Source organism: Enhydra lutris, unplaced genomic scaffold, assembly GCF_002288905.1.
Source record: "Enhydra lutris kenyoni isolate GAN:26980312 unplaced genomic scaffold, ASM228890v2 scaffoldscaffold8, whole genome shotgun sequence".
NCBI classification, from domain to species: domain Eukaryota; kingdom Metazoa; phylum Chordata; class Mammalia; order Carnivora; family Mustelidae; genus Enhydra; species Enhydra lutris.
Genome location: NW_019154092.1, coordinates 29,893,400 through 29,914,087, shown reverse-complemented (window position 1 = coordinate 29,914,087; position 20,688 = coordinate 29,893,400). Strand labels below are relative to the sequence as shown.

General features: G+C 40.2%; 1 protein-coding gene across 1 annotated transcript in view; it reads right to left on the bottom strand.

Moving 5' to 3' along the window:
• Positions 1–11,946: 11,946 nt before the first annotated feature.
• Positions 11,947–20,688, bottom strand: part of LOC111142596 (polypeptide N-acetylgalactosaminyltransferase 1) — a 77,270-nt gene continuing 68,528 nt past the window's right edge. Inside the window, exons 10-12 of the mRNA XM_022495893.1 lie at positions 18,048–18,146; positions 17,452–17,586; positions 11,947–13,337 (exon numbers count right to left, since the gene is read on the bottom strand). Of these exons, the coding sequence (XP_022351601.1) occupies positions 13,191–13,337; positions 17,452–17,586; positions 18,048–18,146 (381 nt within the window). The 3' untranslated portion in view covers positions 11,947–13,190. The remainder of the gene's footprint in view (positions 13,338–17,451; positions 17,587–18,047; positions 18,147–20,688) is intronic.

Genomic DNA, 20,688 nt, shown 5'->3' with positions numbered 1-20,688 from the left:
TCATTATGTAAGTTTTTATCTCCTTATTTAAATTTATTCCTAGATATTTTTTCTTCTTCCTAATCTTCAAGGAAAAGCTCTTAGCTTTTTGCCATTCAGTGTGGTGTTAACTTTTTGTTGAGGTATGTTCTCTCTATACCCACTTTGTTGAGATTTTGATATGATTTTTATCATAAATAGATGTTGACTATGACAGATGCTTTCTATGCCTCTATTGAACTGATCATGTTTTTTTTTTTTCCTTCATTTTGTTAATTTGATATGTTATATTGGTTGATTTGTAGATGCTGAACCATCCTTACATCCCTGGGATAAATCCCACTTGATCATGGTACAATCTTCCTTTCTTCCCCTGAGTTCAGTGAGCATTTTTAGGACCATTACTTTGAACTCTTTATCAGGTAGATTGCTTATCTTCACTTCATTTAGTTCTTTTTCTGAAGTTTTGTCTTGTTCTTTGTTTGGAACATATTCCTGTCTCCTCACTTTGTTTGACTCTATGTTGGTTTCTGTGAATTAAGTAGAACAGACACTTCTCCTGACTTTGGAGGATTGGCTTTGTGCAGGTAATGAAACATCATTCATCCCTACATTGCTCTTGGTTATCTGTCAAACCTTGTGATTGACCAGGAAGCCTACTTTAAATAACTCCCAGCATTCAAAGGTCTACTAGGGTCCTTTTATGTCCCAGATGGGAGGATGTTGCTCATCATCTAGATTTAGGCTGACTGGAAGCCAGTCCCTTCAGCAGCAGCTTTTAAAGGATGCAAATATATATAATCCTGTAGGACTGCATAATCCCCACTGGCCACAAGAGCCAGGATATTAGGAGATGTCTCACAAAAATGAGAGCTCCAGGGGCACCTGGGTAGTTCAGTCAGTTGCACGTCTGCCTTTGGCTCAAGTCATGATACTGGGGTCCTGGGATCAAGCCCCACATCAGGCTCCCTGCTCGGTGGGAATCCTGCTTCTCTCTCTCCCACCCCTCCTGCTTGTGTTCCCTCTCTCTCTCTTTGTCTTTCTCTGTCAAATAAATAAACAAAATCTTTTTAAAAAATGAGGGCTCTAGATGAGTGCAAAAGCTCCTTTCTGGAAGATAATAGTCAGCTGTAGTGAGGCAGAGGGAGAACTCAAAGACGGTATCCCTCAGTCTGTGTTCCTTACACCTATGTATCTCCTAGATCTGTGCCAAAGCAGAAGCCTGCCCCTCAAGTCTAAGCTTCAAGACAAGCACATAGGCCTCTCTTACAGGAAGACTCAGGGTGTGTTTTAGCTGTCTGTATAGTGTACCCTCAGGATGGTAGCTTGCCAAGGACTCACTCTCCAATTATTTTAGTCCTGTGGGACCTAGGAACACAAAATCCCTTGACCACCAGCGAAGCAATCAAGGGGCATTCTGTGAGAGGCAGCGGCAAAAACCAGGTCACTAGACATAACAACCGGGGCACCAGATGCATGCAGAAGCTCCCGCTGGGGACACTGATGCTCTGGCGTGCAGCAGGTGGAGAGCATGAAGATGGTGCCTGCTGTTTAAAGCAAGGCAGAGGGGGAGTGCAAAGACAGCATCCACTTGAATAAAAGCATGGAGCCCACCAGCTTTAACAAGGCAGAGGGAGAGTAAGAAGATGATGTCTACCAGCTTCTTCCCCTTGAGAGTATCCTAGCAGGCCCCTGCTCCTCAGACTGATGCAAAGAGCATTTCACATAAAGTCTGGATGCCTTTCAAAGGGCTATTTCTATTCTAAGCAATGGGGGCAGTGAGTCTACATGTAAACATTTGAAGACACATTTCTCAATTCACCACTCTTCCATGGGTCTCATGGGCATGAGTCCCATTGGTTTCCAAAGCTAGATGTTTTGGGGCTGTATCTCAGGTGCCAGCCTTAAAAATTGGGGTTCTTTTTTATTTTTTTAAAGATTTTATTTATTTATTTGACAGACAGAGATCACAAGTAGGCAGAGAGGCAGGCAGAGAGAGAGAGAAGGGGAAGCAGGCTCCCCACTGCGCAGAGAACCCAATGCGGGGCTTGATCCCAGGACTTTGGGACCATGACCTGAGCTGAAGACAGAGGCCTTAACCCACTGAGCCACCCAGGCGCCCCCAAAATTGGGGTTCTTGATGTGGGGTAAGAAGCCATTGTTTCTCAGGGAGAAGCTCTGAGTTTTCTGTTCCCTCCCACTTGTGGGGTCACAAGACTGGGCATGGAGTGTATGGCAAGATTGTGTCTCAGCCTTTCCCACCTTCTTTGGTGTGTGTGTGTGTGTGTGTGTGTGTGTGTTCTCATTTGCCTGATGTGAAGGCATTTGTCCACTAGTTTTTAGGATTTTTTCAGAAGAAATGATTATATATGGAGCTGTAGATTTGGTTTTGTCCATGGTGATGGTGAGTTCAGGATCTTCCTACATTGTTTTCTTGAACCAGATTCCAAAAGCTCTTAGTTTTGGCGTGTCTGGGTGGCTCAGTGGGTTAAGCCTCTGCCTTCTACTCAGGTCATGATCTCAGGGTCCTGGGATTAAGCCCTGCATTGGGCTCTCTGCTCAGCAGGGATCCTGCTTCCCTCTCTCTGTGCCTACTGCTCTGCCTACTTGTGATCTCTCTCTCTGTCAAATAAATAAATAAAATCTTTTTTAAAAAAGCTTTTAGTTTTGATGAAGCTCTATTTCTATATTTGCTTTCTACCTTTGCTGTTGCTTTTGGTTTTACATCTAAGAGATTAGTGCCCAGTGATCATGTCATGAGGATTATGGATATGTTTTCTTCTAAGGGTGTTCTAGTTTTAGCTCGTATATTTAGGTCTTTGATACATTTTGAGTTAAATTTTTTTTTATATTGTGTGATACAGGGGACCTAACTTCTCTTCTTTTGCATGTAGATTTCCAGTTATCCCACAACCATTTATTGGTATTCAGATAAATTTTCTTCACACCTTTATTCAATATCTAGTGAACATAAGCATAGGGGTTATTTCCAGACTCTCAATTCTATTCCATTGATCTATATTTCTACCCTTATTCTACTGTCACACTGTCTTTATTACTATAACTTTGTAGTAAGACTGGAAATTGAAAAGTCAACTTTTTTCTTTTTCAAGATTGTTTTGGTTATTCTAGACACCTTGAATTTCCATATGAATTTTAGGATCAGCTTGTCTATATCTGCAAAAAAGGCTTTGAGGGTTGTGATAGGAATTGCACTGAAACCATAGCTCTGCCTGCTCGTGATTTCTCTCTCTCTGTTGAATAAATAAATAAAATCTTTTAAAGAATACTCTTGATTCATGAACCTGTGATTTTTTTAGATGATAATTTCTTTCATTGGCCTGTTTTTCATTGTGTATGTCTTGTATTTTTTGTTAAATTTATTGCTAAGTATTTTATTATTTTGACACTATTTTTGAATTATTTATTGCTAGTGTACAGAAATACAACTGATTTTTCTATATTGATACTGTATCCTACAACCTTGCTGAACTCATTTATTCTAATAGTTTTTTTAGAAGATTTCATTTATTTGACACAGTGAGAGATCACAAGTAGGCAGAGAGACAGGCAGAGAGAAAGGGGGAAGCAGGCTCCCTGCTGAGCAGAGAGCCACACTCGGGGCTCAATCCCAGGACCCTGAGATTATGAAACTGAGCTAATGGCAGAGGCTTAACCCACTAAGCCACCCAGGTGCCCCTAGTTCTAATAATTTTTAATGGAATCCCTAGAATTTTTAAACATATGAAATGATGTCATTTGCAAATAGAGATAGTTTCATTTTTTCCCTTTCAATGTGGATGCTTTTTCTTGCCTCAAAATAACCCTGGCCAGTGGGGCCCCTGAGTGGCTCAGTGGGTTGAGCGTATGCTTTTGGCTTAGGTCATGATCTTAGAGTCTTGGGATTGAGCCCCGCATCAGGCTCTCTGCTCATCAGGGAGTCTGCTTCCCCCCCCACCTCACCTGCCTCTCTGCCTACTTGTGATCTCTCTCTCTGTCAAATAAATAAAATGTTTTTTAAAATTATCCTGGCCAAAACCACCAGTACAGTGCTGAATATACATAGTAAAACTGGACATTTTTGCTATGTTTCTGATCCTAGGGGAAAAGCATCCAGTCTTTCAACATTAAATATGATGACAGCTGTGGATTTTTCATAGAGACCCTTTATTAAATTGAGGAAGTTCTCTTCTATTCCCAGTTTGCTGAATATTTTTCTCATGAAAGTGTGTTGGATTTTGTCAAATGACTTTACTGTAGCTATTGAAATGATCCTGTGACTTTTGTTTATTCAAATAGTATGGTATATTACATGGATTTTCATATATTGAACCAACCTTGCATTCCTAGATAAATCCAACTTTATCATGGTTTATAATTATTTTTTTATTTTTTGTAAAGATTTTATTTATTTGACAGAGACAGGGAGAGAGAGAGCACAAGCAGTGGGGAGCAGCAGAGAGAGAGAGGGAGAAGCAGTCTCCCTGCTGAGCAGGTACCCTGGGATGGGGCTCAATCCCAGGACCCTGGGATTATGATCTGAGCTGAAGGAAGATGCTTAATTGACTGAGCCACCTAGATATCCCTGTAATTATCTTAATATAATGCTGGATTTGGTTTACTAGCATTTTGTTAAAGAATTTGCATCTATAATAATTGGGCATATTAATCTTTAGGGTTTTTTTTTCCTTGTGTTATCTTTGTCTGGCGCTGGTATCAGTGTAATGCTGGCATCACAGAATGATGATCCTCTTCCTTCTTGCAAGAGTTTATAAAGGATTGGTGTTAATTCTTCTTTAAATGGTTAGTAGGTGTTTTTCCCCCAAATTCTCATCTACTTGGAACTGCAAAATGAGAGCTTATTTGAAATAGAATCTATTATTTTCCTGAACCTACCATAACAAAGTGCCACACATTGAGTTGATTAAACAACAGAAGTTTATTGTTCTTGAGTTCTGGAGGCTCAAAGTCCAAAATCAAGGTTTTGGCAGGGTGGATTGCTTCCAAGGGCTGAGAGATGATCTGATAATCTGTTTTTACCCCTCTCTCCTAGCTTCTGGTTGCCTCGGGCATTCCTTGGCTTGTAGATGTTGTTCTACCCATGTTTTCTCATCCTTCTTAATGTGTCCAAATTTTCCCTTTTTATAAGGACCTCAGTGATATTGGATTAGAGTTTACCTTAACAATATCTCTCTCTCTTGATTGCTTCTGTAAAGACCCTATTTCTAAATAAATTCATATTCTGAGGTACTCAGGATTAGGGCCTTAACATATTTTTCTTAAGATATGTGACATAATTCAATCTATATCTGTGTGATAACAGTGTCTTTGAAGGTTTAGTTAGTTGAGAAATTCATACTGAATTAGAGTAAGTCCCTAAGTCCAGTACAACTGGTGACCATATAAAAGGAGAGAAAGAGAGGTACAGAAAGTATAATGCCATGTGTAGACAAAGGCAGAATTTAGAGTGATGCATCTGCAAGGCAAGGATTGTCAGTAATTATGGAAGTGATGAGAGAAACATGAAACAAGTTCTCCCTCAGAGCTCCCATTCTGTGTTCTCTCCTTTTGGGTCTCAGATGCATGTATTTTATCCTCAAGGCTCTTTTCCCCTCCCTCAGTCTTTTTCTCTATCTGTGGTTCAGTTTGGAAATTCTCAATTGATTTGTGTTCAAGTTCATGGATCCTTTTTTCTATTGTATCACATTCAATTGATTTAAATATATATGTAAAATATATATATATATTTAAATCAATTGGATGTGATTATATATATAATTTATATATATATAAAAGTATATATATATTAATTTTAGGATTTTAGGATTCTTAGTTTTCTTTTCCACTTTCTAGATATCTTCTGAAATCTTCCACCTCTTGATTATATCCATTTTTTTCTGTATCTTAAAAAAACCAAGCCATTTATATTGAACTTGCCCGCTAATTCCATCATCTAGGTCATCAGTGAGTCTGCTTTTTGTTGGGCTACTTCCTTGTTTCTTTGTTACTTTTTGTTTTGTACGGGACAACTCAATATTGTAACTGATGCACCCAAGAGTTGTGTATTATGTTATGTTCCACTGAAGACTGCTGAATTTTGTCCAAGGAAGCAGATTATTAGAGCAACTGGATGTTGCAGAGGCTTGGTTGTATACTTTGTTAGGTCTGGCCTTTCCCCCACTTTGTCCTTGGCCCTAGGAATAGCCCCAAGTCCTTAAGAAATGGTCTTTATTCCTACACATGGCCTTGGGTTTCAATATACAGGCATACTTGGTTTTATTGCACTTCAGTGAGGTTCACAAATACTATTTCTCACCTTGCATTGAGCAAGTCTGTTGATGCCATTTTCCAGTGGCATTTGCTCACTTCATGTCTGTGTGTCACGTTTTGGTAATTGTTACAATATTACAAATGTTCTCATTTTTATTGTATTTGTTATGGTGATCTTTGATCTGTGATTACAACTCACTGAAAGCTCAGATGAGAGTTAGCATTTTTTATCATTGAAATATTTTTAAGGGTACCTGAGTGTCTCAGTTGGTTTGAGTGTCTGGCTCTCAATTTTGGCTCAGGTTGTGGTGTCACGGTTGTGGGGTTGAGCCCCACTGCTCTGTGCACAGCAGAGTCTGCTTGAGATTCTTTCACTCCCTCTGCCCCTGCGAACACTGCTCGTGCTCTCTCTCAAAAAAAAAAACAAAAAAAAAAAAAAAAAAACAAATTATATACATCGGACATGGTGTTTTTAGACATAATGCTATTCACACTTAACAGATTATAGTAAAGTGCATATGTAACTTTTATATGTACTGGGAAACCGAATAACTAATTTGCCTTGTTTTATTGCAATATTTGCTTCATTGCAGTGGTCTGGAATTGAGCCTGCATTATCTCCACTGGTATGCCTGTAAAGTCTCAAGTGTTTATCAAGCCCCTTCAAATGGAAGGACTTTATTATTTTTTTAAAAGATTTTATTTATTTATTTGACAGACAGAGATCACAAGTAGGCAGAGAGGCAGGCAGAGAAAGAGGGAGAAGCAGGCTCCCTGCTGAGCAGAGAGCCTGATGTGGGGCTCGATTCCAGGACCCTGGGATCATGACCTGAGCCGAAGGCAGAGGCTCAATCCACTGAGTCACCCAGGTGCCCCCAAATGGAAGGATTTTAAACTCTAAACTCTGTTCTTGGCCCTGGGAAATGGCTGAGATCTCTGCTTAATTCTGCCTTGTAGTTTTTTCTCTGGACTTCTTGGACTCTCATCCTGTGCTCAGTCAAATCAGGCAAGCGTTTGAAGAAATTCAAATGCAGATTTGGGGGCTCTTCTAGGGCTCCCTCGTTATAGATATTCTTCAATTTCCAGCCACTCTGCTCATAAATAAGACTTTTCACTCCTCAGCCTAAGACAGTAGTCACTGTGTGTGTGACTGCTACTTCTGGTAGGTTGTGTGCATGGGAATGCTCTTTGGGGAAAAGTTATACATATGTTACCTTACCCAGAAGGTCCTTTTATTTTTTAAAAGATTTTACTTACTTGTGTGAGAGAAAGAGAGAGTGAGAGAGAGAGAGAGAGAGAGTGAGAGAGAGAGAGAGCGTGCATGCATAAGCAGGAGGAGCATCAAGCATCATGCACGCATAAGCAGGAGGGAGAAGCAGGCTCCCCACTGACCAGGGATCATGACCCAAGCCAAAGGCAGATGCTAAACCAACTGAGCCATCCAGGCATCCCAGAAGGTCCTAATAAGGGTTGAATCTCCTACACTTTGTGCCATTTGTTCTTTCTCTGGGACATTAAAACATTGTTGACAAGGATTATTAATTTATTGGCAGAGTTAGTTTGACACAAGCTATTGTCACTGCCAGAAGTTTTTTTGGTAACACACTGGTGGCTCATTTTCTCTCTCTCCCTCTTTTTTTAAAAGATTTTATTTATTTATTTGACAGAGATCACAAGTAGGCAGAGAAGCAGGCAGAGAGGGAGGGAAGCAGGCTCCCCGCTGAGCAGAGAGCCCGAGCCCTGAGATCATGACCCGAGCTGAAGGCAGAGGCTTAACCCACTGAGCTATCCGGGCGCCCCTCATTTTCTTTTTGATAGTGATTTCATTATTTAATTTGTGGGTGTATAGGGGAGTGGGTTGTTTTTTTCCTCCAAAAGACATTGTATTCTAGTGGTTTCCAGCAAGTGCCGTCTGTCTAGATTCACTTTTTTTCATCTGCAGACATCATAACTGTGGTTTAAAACTCTTGATCTAGGGGCACCTGAGTCACTCAGTTAAGTGTCTGCCTTGGGCTCAGGTCATGATCTCAGGTCCTGGGATGGAGCCCTACATTGGGCTTCTTGCTCGGCGGGGAGTCTGCTTTTTCCTCCACCCCTGCCCTTCCCCACACTGGTACTCTCACTCTCTCTCAAATAAAATCTTAGATCAAGAGTTGTTTTTATTTAAAAACAGGCCTTGGGATGCCTGGCTGCCTCGGTTGGTGAAGCATGTGATGCTTGATCTCGGAGTTGAGTTCAAACCCTACATGGCTGTAGAGATTATGTAAAAATGAAATCTTTAAACAGAAGCAGGCCTTGTGATCACGGAGGTGGCGTCATCCCCATCACCACTTGCTATCTAGGAAAAGGGCAGAATCAGTCAGATTACTCTTTGGTTTCCTTTACAGGGCAGGAGACTCCTTTATGTACCCTTTGACTCGTAGGTGTAACCGAATTTTCCAATTTTATGTCGGGATCTTCAGTTCAATTCCCCAACTTTGTTCAGGCCTAAGGCCTAGGAGCTATCATTCCCCAAACTCTGGTTATTCTCTTGTTCTTAGGAGAGAAAGGGCTTTCATAGTTAACAGTTACTTCTTTGGCTCATTTATGTAGATTAAAGAATTTTTTTTTTCCTGGACCTTACAGATTTTTCTGTATTTTCTTGTGTTCAGTATCTCACTTATTTATTTACACATTTATTGCAATTGAGCCAGCTTTGGGGAATTCTGCAGCAGTGTAAGACTTTTTAGAAAATCTTGATGCCAGCAAGCTAAATATCTTACTGCCTCCCCCCTGCACTTTATTGCAGAATTATTTACCTATGATAAAATGCATATATCCTCCAAAATATATAGCTCAGTAAAACTTTAAATTATGTGCATGTTGCCATTATCTAAATCAGTTAAAACTAATTCCATCATTCCAGAAAGTTATCATGCCTCTTTTGAGTCTATGTACTCACCCAGAGGTAAGCACCTTAGGTTTGTTTTGCTTGTTCTTGAGCTTCATATAAATATGTTCTAGCATTCTTCCTTCAGTATTTTTTATATTTATCCATATTGTTCTACCAGTAAATCATTTTTAAAAAATTGTAGACTAGTATTTCAATAACCATTACTTGATTATCCATGATGTTATTGACAGATATTTGAGTAGTTTCCAGACTAGGGGTTCTTTCAGATCTGCTCTCAGTATTCTTGAATGCATCCTAATGTGGGAGATAGTCTTATCCCTAGAAGTGGAATCCCAGAGGGGGCATGCATTTGTATAAAACTGGCAAGCGGCTTCCCATGGTGATTATACTGAACACTTCTGCCCTCTGCTGCCCTTGCTCGCCAGGCAGGTGTGCAATACTGTTTCCTGGTGGTTTCATTCTGCCTTCCAGGGCGGCTGAGGTTGAACACCCTTTTCTATGCTAATTGTGCATCTGAATAGCTTCTGTGAAGTGTGTATTCAAGTCACTTATTAACTTTTATACTGTGTTGCTCTTGCAGTGGCTTCTAAACTGTTTTCCTGCGTGAGTCCTTTGCAACTGTTTTGTCCTTGGCTGCAGCATTGTTTTTCACTTTAGTATCTGATGAGAAGAGTGTAGTTTTGGTGAAATCAGTTTTTTTCTTTTATGAAGTTTATGTCCTAAGATATCTTTTAGTATCCCGAGTCATGAAGATGGTCTGTTTTCTTCTCCATGATTTGCTTCGCCCTTCACATTTGGGTCCTGTGATCCATGATGAACACCTTGTGCACTGTGTGAAAGCATCAATGTTCGGAGACTTTCCCTATGGAGTTACTTGTGTATTTGTTGAAAAGCCAATGACCATATGTATGTATGGGTCTGCTTCTGGACTCTGTTCTTAATCCACTGATCTGTTTGTCCTAACTCTAATATCACACTCTTAATTACTGTAATTTTAAAGCAATTCATGAAATCAAGTAGTGTTTTCTTCCAACCCCGTTCCCCCATCCCCCTTCTTCAAGATTATCTTGGCTGTTCTGGATCTGTTGGATTTCTATATATATCTGCAAATTTTTATAAGAAAGCCTCACAGGATTTTTATTTCATTGGAATCTGGCTTCTAGAAATCAATTTGTGGGAAACAGATTTTGACAGTATGCAGCCTTTCAATTCATGAATATATTTATTGCAGCGTTCTGTAATTTCAGCAACATTTTGTAGTTTTGTAGGGTAGAAGTCTTAACATATTTCTTGTTAACATTCTAGGTATTTGACTTATTTGATATGATTACAGATGGTAAGAATTTAAAAATTTAATTTTTAATTGTTGCTAGTATATAGAAAAATGAGTTTTGCCACATTTCTTGCAAAACTATTAGTTCTAGTAGATCAAGCAAATTCTTGTTAAACTCCAGGAAGTCAGAGAATGGGGAAAGTGTTATATAATTGAGAACACGTCTAATTTTCCAGAGTAAAAAAATGGTTCAGTCTTTGTATACCTCTGCTCACAGTTACTGCCTCAGAAACACTACCTTCTGATTTTCTTTCTTCTTTAAAAAACATGTAATTCTGGAGTTCAATCTGCTTTTGGTGTATTTCTTGAAAGATGGGGAGAGCACCAGACCTACAGAACTTCTCTTTTTCAGCTAAATGTAGACTAGGGAAATGAGGACATGGCCTACATGCTGCCCGTCATTTTGCTGTTTTTTGAGACTGCCAATTAGAACAGAAAGACGTTAAAATGGATTGGGATTAGAATAAGGTGAATACATTTGAGAGATTCAGATTATCCTTGTCACATTTATGAATTCTTCAGTGATCCAATAATAATCCCCTTTTCACCTTTGGCTTTCTTTCTGATTCATTTTTTTTCTTCCCAGTTTGACTTATTAATAGTGGTTAGCATACAGCCTGACCTACAAATGGATATAATGACTAGGGATCCATTTTAACTTCAAATAAATCAATGTAAGGCACAACTACTGAGGAATATTTTGTATTAGAAAAATAAAGGCAATGGGAATATCATCAGGTTCTAAAAGTACCCATGAATTAAATCACTCACATCCCCCTCTTAAAAAACAAAACAAAACCTTAAATCACATTGCTATTAAGCTTTCTTACAGTAAGAAATAAGACCAAGCTATACTAGAGTACAAAAACCTGAAATTCTGAGCATGAAAATAATTTATTAGACATCTGGTTTATTCAAACATAGAGGCCTACTGAAGACAGAATTAACAGAGCTCATGGAGTGGGGAGGGAGGGGGAACCAATCCAGCACCTACTTCACTGCAGATTTCCTGTGGACAAAATTTCTGCATTCTGTACTAGAGTCTCACCCTAAAGCCTCCACATGTGCTTCATATTCTTGATACTGATTAACGTGAATAGGAGATGAGAAACTTTCCGTGCACTCAACTTCGCAAGTAGCATTAGTGACAGAACTTTCAGAAACATTCTTAGGCACAACAAATAGCACTGCCTGCAGTGAGAGTCCTTGATAATCAAAGAAAAGAATGTCACTAAATATAACCTTACAAATAAGGAAATACACTTTGCCAATGAACTGCTTTACATATCAGAAAACATGTCACAATGAGATCTTTTATGAAATTAACTCAACTTTTAATTGATTCTGAAGTTATTTTGTGGTATTAAAAATCAGAAAAAAAAAAATGGATTTAACCTAAACGGAAGAAATGCAGGACTAATGTGGAGCAGTAGCTGCAGTTCTTCGGTTAACTCATTAAAACAAGGTCAAACATTTTCAGTCAAATTTTATTAGAAAAAAAAAGGGGGGGCAGCAGATCACCATTACAATTCAAGAACCTAATCTAAATATGCACTTGACAATAAAGCACATCTGAGTATGGAGTGAAAAAAGTTTTCCAAAAAAAACATCCATCGTATCCTCTCTAAATATCCAAATAATCACTTCTGCAGGCCTTTTGTTGAGTGGAATCATAACTGAAGATTTATTGCTGTGAAAATAAATCTGTAGTACAGTAGTATGAATCTTGGGTATTAAGCATAATCAGCTGAATCAAGTTAAGAAGTTCAAGATCTAATAAGAATTTTGTATGTGAAAGTCTACTAGCCAGTTGACCCAAGAGCAACTGAGAGATCTAATGTGTTCAGTGAGACCAGACATTGTTAAATCTTCATTCTTTGAAGGCAATTAAAAATTACAATTCCAACAGCCCATAAACCAAATAAAAAATTGAAGAAAGCAATTAAAACTATGTTCAAAGAGCCTTTTTCAGCTCAATTTCAGCACCCCAAGGAAAAAAAAAAAGCATCCATGACTATCACAGATGAAAATGAATGTCATTGGAATCAGTTATTTTTCCCCACTGAGGTATAAAATCTATATAGAAATTTGATACTATACTATAACAAATTGTACTTCTCATAGTCCTGTTTTAATTTCCTTTAAACCCTGTTTAATATAGTTTCTTCTTAAATCGTAAAAATGTTGTTTTCATGATTCTGAAACTGGTTCCAGTTCTTTTTCACTTATTTTTATATCAATATTTAATATACTGGTTACCAGTTCTAATCAGAAAAAAAAATCTTGGAAATCTCTTCATTAGGATCGCACGTTCGGCAGCAGTTACTGACGTGCAAGCAAACCGTACGAGGGGCAGCTCCGGAAAGCACATTGTGTTGATTGCATCATTGAATATTCTTTACCATGATTCTTGATGACTCTTATGACTCTTTCAATCTTGTAAACATCAGTGTGCACAGTCTCGCTACTATGTAGTTTCACGTCCTTTGGACAAGAAGGCTGGTTCACAGCTAGTGAAAAGCGAGAGGAGTCTAAGTTTTAATGGCTGATAAACCTTACATCCCCGGAGGAAGAAAGCACTTTTCCTTTTTTGCTACTTAAGAATGTGGCAGAAATGTATGCTGAGGTAGCCCAGTCAATCCTTATTTTTTTTCTTTTTTCTTTTCTCCGTTTTTTGTTTTTTTGTTTTTTTTGTTTTTTTTTGTAAATTTGGTCTCAGAATATTTCTGGAAGGGTGACATTTCGAAGAAGCCACTGCTGGGACCGGCTTCCATTGCAGTCTCTTATGCTGGGCACCTGGCTATCCTCTTCTGTGGCTTTATCCAGGCACTGATTACTGTTCACATGCTGCAGGGTTAATTTCTGAAAGTGACAGAAAAGAAATCTTAACATGAAAGTGAAAAATAAGATTCACACATCTCAACCATCATTTTTGGTAAGACTTAAACTGCTCTGTAGAAAAGTGTCTACATAAAGACCGCCGTAAGAGCTATGTGGGAGGGAGAAAGGCACTGGGGTATAGTGGGTTATGCTGAGCTTGAAGTAAGATAACCAAAATACTAAGTCCCAATTCTGCACAAGCTTAAAGCACTGGGAGAAATTTCACTTTTGTGCTACAGCTTCCAGGAAAAAAAAAAAAAAATCAGATTAGTGGTTCCTAATTTAGGATCCTCAACCTATTTTCAAAAAGCTATTTCAAAATCACTTCATTTCCCTGTGATAAGGCTGTTCAAATTAGTTCTGTGATTCCAAACCTCAGGTCCTTTAGAATACTCAAAATCTTAAGAGATTGTAAGATTGAAGAAGCAGCCCTTAATAAATGGCTGAGAGATGCGGCTATATAATTTTCTACGTACTTGTCTGTGCTACAGATCTGATGCTGTCATGTTGATTTTGAATAATTTCAAAACGTCAGGACAGAGGAGTGTTAGGAGTGATTAGTGTGGGTCAGTTCATTTGTTACTCAAAGCAGTAGTGTAGGAATGTGAATTAAGCATTCTCCTGTAAACATATACAACTATAAGGAAATGTGAAATATGTCTACTAACACACATTTATTTGACTCATACTCATCCCTGTTTTAATGTAATTCTTTTATCTGGAACATGTCCTTTTCATGGGGACTGCTGTCACTACCCAGAAGAGGACCCAGTCGGCACGGACTAGTCTCCATAGAGAAAAAGCTTGATGAAGGATAAACAGTTGACAGCTGTAACCTTTGAAGGAGAGGATAAGAGCTGTAATTTTAATTGTCTGAAGTCTACTTGTAACCTAGAAAAGATAATTTGCTGGCTCTTGTCCCTAATCTCTAGATATAACTGGATCAAAATCTGCAATTTATTCTAGAAAGGACAGTTACGATCATCAAAGCACAAGAACCTGGTGTCATGAACCAAATGTAATATAGAATAGAAGTAAGATGAAGATAGTATGGGACCGTGCAAAGAATCCTGGGTCTAGAATTCAGGGCTTGAGATACTGTTACATCATTTTATCTGCTCTGTGACCAATAATCTTCAAATAATCTTTATGTAACAAAGGGTAAGTTCCATTCTGGGCTTCACTGTCTCTACACCTATAAAACAAGGCCCTGGGTTTTATTTCTAGGGTTCCTTTGGAACCTAAGACATCATGACTCCCTGGCACCCGGCTGGCTCCAGGGAGCATGTGTGACTCTTGATCTTGGGTTCTTGAGTTTGAGCCCCATGTTGGGTACAGAGATTACTTAAATAAATAAAACTTAAAATATGTCAGTAATTTATTTTTTTTGTTTCTTTAGCTTGCTGTGTTTCTGACCGATGGAGGCAGGACAACACTGACAGGCTATCCCGGAGCTCCCTGTGCAGCTGGCTGAGTCTGGGGGAGCTGCAGCGCGGTGTGACTCCTCCCTCTGCCCAACTCGGGCCTTCTCCCTCTCCTTTTTACAGGTGCTGATCCAAAGGCTGCTGCCTAATAAACACTGTGAACACGAAACTTCATCTGAGTCTGCTTCTGGTAGAACCCAACCTGCAAACTAAAATTTTATCTCAGACAAGACTCTGTGCAAACAGCTCCAGACGGTTTAAAATTTTACACTCATAACTGCTGCTTTCTAAATCCCCTAAACCCACTTTAGCTCCTTAAATTTCTAACCACGTATCTACTTCTGGAATACCAGGTGTGGTGGACTGCGTAGATCATACACAGGCTACAGGCAGCCATTCCCACTTCTGTCTCCCTCACACCAGTGACACCGGAACCCCAATGCTTGCTTAACCAGCCTCCCTTTCAGCTGGTGGAGGGGGTGTCAGGATGGGATGAAGTTCTGGCCCATAAGACAGCAGACTCTGCAGGGGAGGTCCAGGGGAAGCTCCAGCTTTCCTGATAAAGAGCAAAACATGGGGTAGGGCGATGTCCCCTCTTCTCTTTCTCCGCTCTTGAGTTGGGATATGAGGGTAAGAGCTGCAACAGCCAAAAAGGCTAGGAATATGCAGCAAAATTATCCCTGACACCACTGAATCTCTACCCCAGAAGCCACGTACTTCCACTTATTAAGAAGAGTAAGCCCCTATTTGTTCATGCTACTATAAACAGGTTTTATGTTTCCTAATAGACTCATTTTTCACTGAATGATTGGGAGATTTATTTTTTTTTCAAAGATTATTTATTTTAGAACATGAGCTGGGAAGGAGGGGCAGAGGGAGAGAATATCAGACTCCCGCTGAGCACGGAGCTGGCCTCAGGGCTCGGTCTCACAAGCCTGAGCTCACGACCTGGACACTTAACTGACTGCAGTACCCGGCGCCCTTCCCGCTGAGACACTGTGGGTGCCCCTGGCATGTAGCATCCGAGGGCCGAGAGGCTGCACGGCCTGCAGTGCTGCAGCAGCCTGTGCCCATGACCAACCCCAGAACAGCCAGTTCAGGCCATTTCTAACAGTGCTATTAACTGAACTCTTATATTTAGTATTACTTTTACCATAGTTTGACACTGTGGAGGGAGATCCGGGATTTATAAAGCACAGTCTCTGCCCTCTAGGAGTTAACAGTGGAGAGAAGACCGGAACAGAAACAAGTACAAAGCAGTTGAGCATGACGGGTCAGGGAGGACTGGAACTAGGAGAGAGGGAGCTGATTTCTAGCTGGGCTTCAGGGAAGTGAGGTCAGAGCTGGACCCTCAAGATGGAGTAAGATTTGTCAGAGGCAGAGGTTAACTATATGATCTTCAGTGCAGGTGCAAGGGTACAGGGCATGTTCCAGGAACAGTAGGGTTGATGATTACAGCAGCCCGGGGTTTGCATATGACATGGTCATATGGCACAATTTCCGTGGAAGGGGAAGAAAGCAGCAGTGGAGTAATCCAAGCAGATGGAGAGAGAGAAAGCTAAGAGAAGACACTAAGCAGTAGTGCATCTAAAGCCAATGGATAAAAGAATTTTAAAATCTCATCTGTTCCCCAACAGTAAATGCTAACAGAGAAGTTAGGGGAAAAGAGACAGAAATGGTCGTGGCTTTGCATCCGGGATCTGTTTCGGTAGTGTCAGGCTGAGGCAGGAGCTAAGGCTGGAGAACCAGAGGCATGAATGTCGGCCACTCACTGTCATACAACACATGGTGGAATGCAGAAAGTCAAGCAGGAGGAGAAGTCTTTCCTAACATGAGAGAGAAAACTGCAGGTGCAGAGGAAAAAGAACCAGAGAAAGACCTACTGAAGATTCTAGAACTGGTTCCAGAACTATAAAGCAAAAGCACAAGTTGGGAGGTTAGCCAGGTACAAGGCACAGGAGAGAGACTCACTGGGCACGCTTTGATTGATTCTTCATGCACCTCCGTGTGAGTACAACATACAGTGTATGGCAAGTGGGAGAGGTTCCAGAGGAAAGCAAAGATAAATATAAAAAGTTTTGTTATATGTCACAGAACAATCATGAGCCAGGGAATTTCATTATTTAAAGCTCACCTCTTAAGTGTTTAATTCAGTAATTTAAACAGCCTCCTCCTGGCTCCATTTCTCCCACACAAGACGACAGAGCTTGAGGACAGACAGAAGAAAGAGTGGCTATAGTGGCAACAAGGACCAGAACTGGAGGCAAGGCCAATTACTGGGGAGATTATATGTCTCTTTTACTTGGGTTGTTTTTCCCATCTGTCCACTTTTTTAAAAATTTATTTTTTTAAGATTTTATTTATTTGACAGAGAGCGATCACAAGTAGGCAGAGAGGCAGGCAGAGGGAGAGGAAGAAGCAGGCTCCCCGCTGAGCAGAGGGCCTGATGCGGGGCTCAATCTCAGGACCCTGGAATCATGACCTGAGCCAAAGGCAGATGCTTAACCCACTGAGACACCCAGGCGTGCCACCATCTGTCCATTTTTAGAGCGTAAGAACAATTTGATACATATTCAAACTCTAAGAATTAAATTCTTTCCACTATAAAGAATTCCTTCTTCTAGCTACAGAACACACTTAATTTCACTCCTATATGCAATTGGTTAACTTACCACTGAATCATACTCCCAAAGTTGGTTGCCTTTTAGGTGGTGGCATTTGAGCATTGTGACTGGGCCATTAAGTTTAGAGACATCTAAGCAAAGGTCATCTGTTCTAATTTCTTTGTTGGCAGTATAAGAGAAAACCTGAAAAAGATGCACACATATAAGCTTTAACACTAAAAGAAAGCAGCCAATAATCTGGAAGAAAAAAAATATTTCAAGATTTTTTTGAACTTGAGTAATGTGGTATTAGGAGAATGACTCAGAAAAGCTACCACTAATTTTGCACAGAGAAAAGAAAAAATGACCTTGAGCTCTCTGTATACACTGAGTGTATTGTCAAGAGCTGTCATCTGTTTGACTAAAAAGGGCAAAGTAAATCTCATGCACAGCAATGTAAATACAGTTCTCACAAAGGGGCCTTTTACAAATGTTTCGTTTAAAAATAATCATTAGATTAAAAGCTCCCTTCTCCTAAAAGGTCTTTATTATTGTCTCTTCATAGGTAAGAAAATATTTCCCGAATGATGTAATGAGATAAAAGGGGCATAAGATTAAAATAAATCCAAAAAGTATTCCTTTTAAAGCTTTACTAAAACACTTACCTGGTTACCTCCCATACCATGACAGTTAAAAATTCCAACTTTTTCATTCTCTTTTCTGGCCATGTTATCTAGACACTGATTTGTTTCCACATTTCGTATCTATGGGACAATAATGAAAACAGAGGAAGTTAGAGGTAAACTAGACAAACAAACACACAGATACATATGCACAGTAAGGTCTGAAGTTTCCACTACAAACACAGAGTGGACCGGACCAACAGCAGAATGCTCAGTGGCCTTGCTGCACTATCAATCCTTCCAGCTTCCTCACATTCCAAGTTCCATCTTGATGACTGTCGAGGTAAGAGACGTCCTCTTGGGTAAGATATTTGGTAATCCTCAGGATGTCTAATGAAACCGAGATTCTAAATTATCAGGGATCCTTAAATGAAAAGACTGGATGTAGGAAGAGGGGAGATTTCCTCGTTAGAGTAGATACTCCTAAACAAAAATACGGTCCTGACGTTCCCCTTAACCTGGCAGGAAAGTAACTACTGACAGGATGGTCTGGAACCCTGATACAGTATTTCCCTGTGAAAGCTCTTCTAGGACGCACCTGAATTATTTGAGAGTAATGAGGATTACAGAGGGCATACAGTAATTATAAGTTTGTTTTAAAGTGGATTTGGCAAGCAATGTGGTTACCTCAACTCAGGGCCTGGGCAGGGAGAAATGTGTCGAATGACAAGGCGGACAACCTCCTGTGTTGGCTGTTTGTGTTAATGTCTCCAGTGCTGTCTGGTAGAACTTTCGTTGACGATGGAAGTATTCTCTACTTGTGCCATCCAACATGGTAGCTACTAGCCTATGTGGCTACTGAGTACTTTATTATATTTCTTCTTTTACTTCTTGCTATTGGGCACTAAATATCCGGCTAGTGTGACTGAGGAACTGACTTTCAAATTTTATTTAATTTTAGTTCATTTAAATACAGCCACTGGTGGCAAGCAGCTACCACACTGGATGTGTAGGACAGATGCGGACACAAAGGCTAAAGTTTTCCATGGTTTGAGAGGGACTCCTTGTCAGTGATGGGAAACAATGTGCACACACGCTAATGAAGCCAAGTTACCACATCCTTATCCCTCTGTGAAAGGCACAGAAAAGTGCCCACTTCCGGTTCATACTTTCTGGAATTAGTAGAAATCTTAATGGATCTAAATTATTTCCAGGAGGAAAGTTAGCAGGCTAATGGTCCTTTTTATAGGATTTGTTTATGTCTGAGTAACACATCTTTCTTTACAGAGCCAGGCTTGCCAAGGAGCCAAACCAAAACGGTCCCAGGCACCATGTACAACGGGTGAGGAAAACAGGAAATAGGGAGCTTTCCACTTGGATCACAGCAACATCTGAAATACAGTGGTCGGGGGGAAAGGGGTGCATTTCTGAGGCAGGTGGGCAGGAGTGAAAGTTTGGGGTATGGGGACATGCAGATGTGGGCTTCTCTCCCTACTCTAGCATTACTAGCTATGAGACTGTGACCAGTCTGCACTCTAAGACGGTAACTCCCAGAACCATGATCTGAACAAAATCATCCAGCCAAGCGTTGACCTATGTGCCACTATACAAGGGGGTTTTGTGATCAAATGTGTCTAAAAATTACTGGGTTAAACAGATTTAAATAGGTTTCTTTGCTGAAGGACTTCTCAAAGCAGTTTACTATACCGTGACTTTTGGTAGGGGTGAGGACGGGTGGTAGAGAAGGATGTTAAGATATAAAAAGCAGTATTTCCCAAACATTTCTGATCACAAAATCTACTCCCTCCTCCCCGATTCCCTGCCTTTCTAGTCGAGCACCTTGGGGGACATTAGACCTCAGTATTCTTTAGAACACAGTAACTGGGAAAGCTGTAAGAACCTCAGTTTCTCATCTATGTAACAGGGGTACCAATATCTCTCAGGTTTGCCGAGGGCACTCAGTAAGGTAACACATGCAGAAGCCTAACAGAAACTGACATGTAGTAGGCCCAGGATAAATGTCAGGTTTTCTTCCTTATCCACACATTCAGCAACTCATCTATCATTACATCTATCATTACAATATGGAAGTTGAAAATAACTGTGAACACACTCATTCCTGGGAACAGGCAGGAACCCAGAGCCCAGGATTCTTAGTTTTTGCTCAGTCTCCTCCAGAAGGTGAGCAATATAGGCAATTAAAGAATTCTTGAAATCTCGTATAACAGAATCTGGATTCACTTTTCCCCTCTCTGCCATAAGAGAAATATTGGTTGGATATGAGAAAGAGTATGGGTGTTAATGGTTACGAACACAAGCTCTCAAGCCATATTGCCCATGTTCAAATTCCACCTCTTCCATTTCTCAGCTGTGACCTGAGGATGTTGTTCAAACCATTTAGGTATGCCTCAGTTTCCTTACTGTCAAGTGGGGATAATACCACCTGTACCTCATAGTGCTGGTTTGAGAATAACAGGAGTTAGTGTTTGTAAAGCACTCAGACCGGCACCTGACAGAGTTCATGCTCACTGTATCTTAGGGTTGTCAGATCTGCCTAGAGAAGCCATGGGTTAGTCCGTAAGACTGGCTAAGCTGTCAAAAGGTCTGACTTATTTGGTTTCTTTTATTTATCCCCTTGATTAACAGTTATTAGATATCACAAAGAAACACATCTACTCAGTTC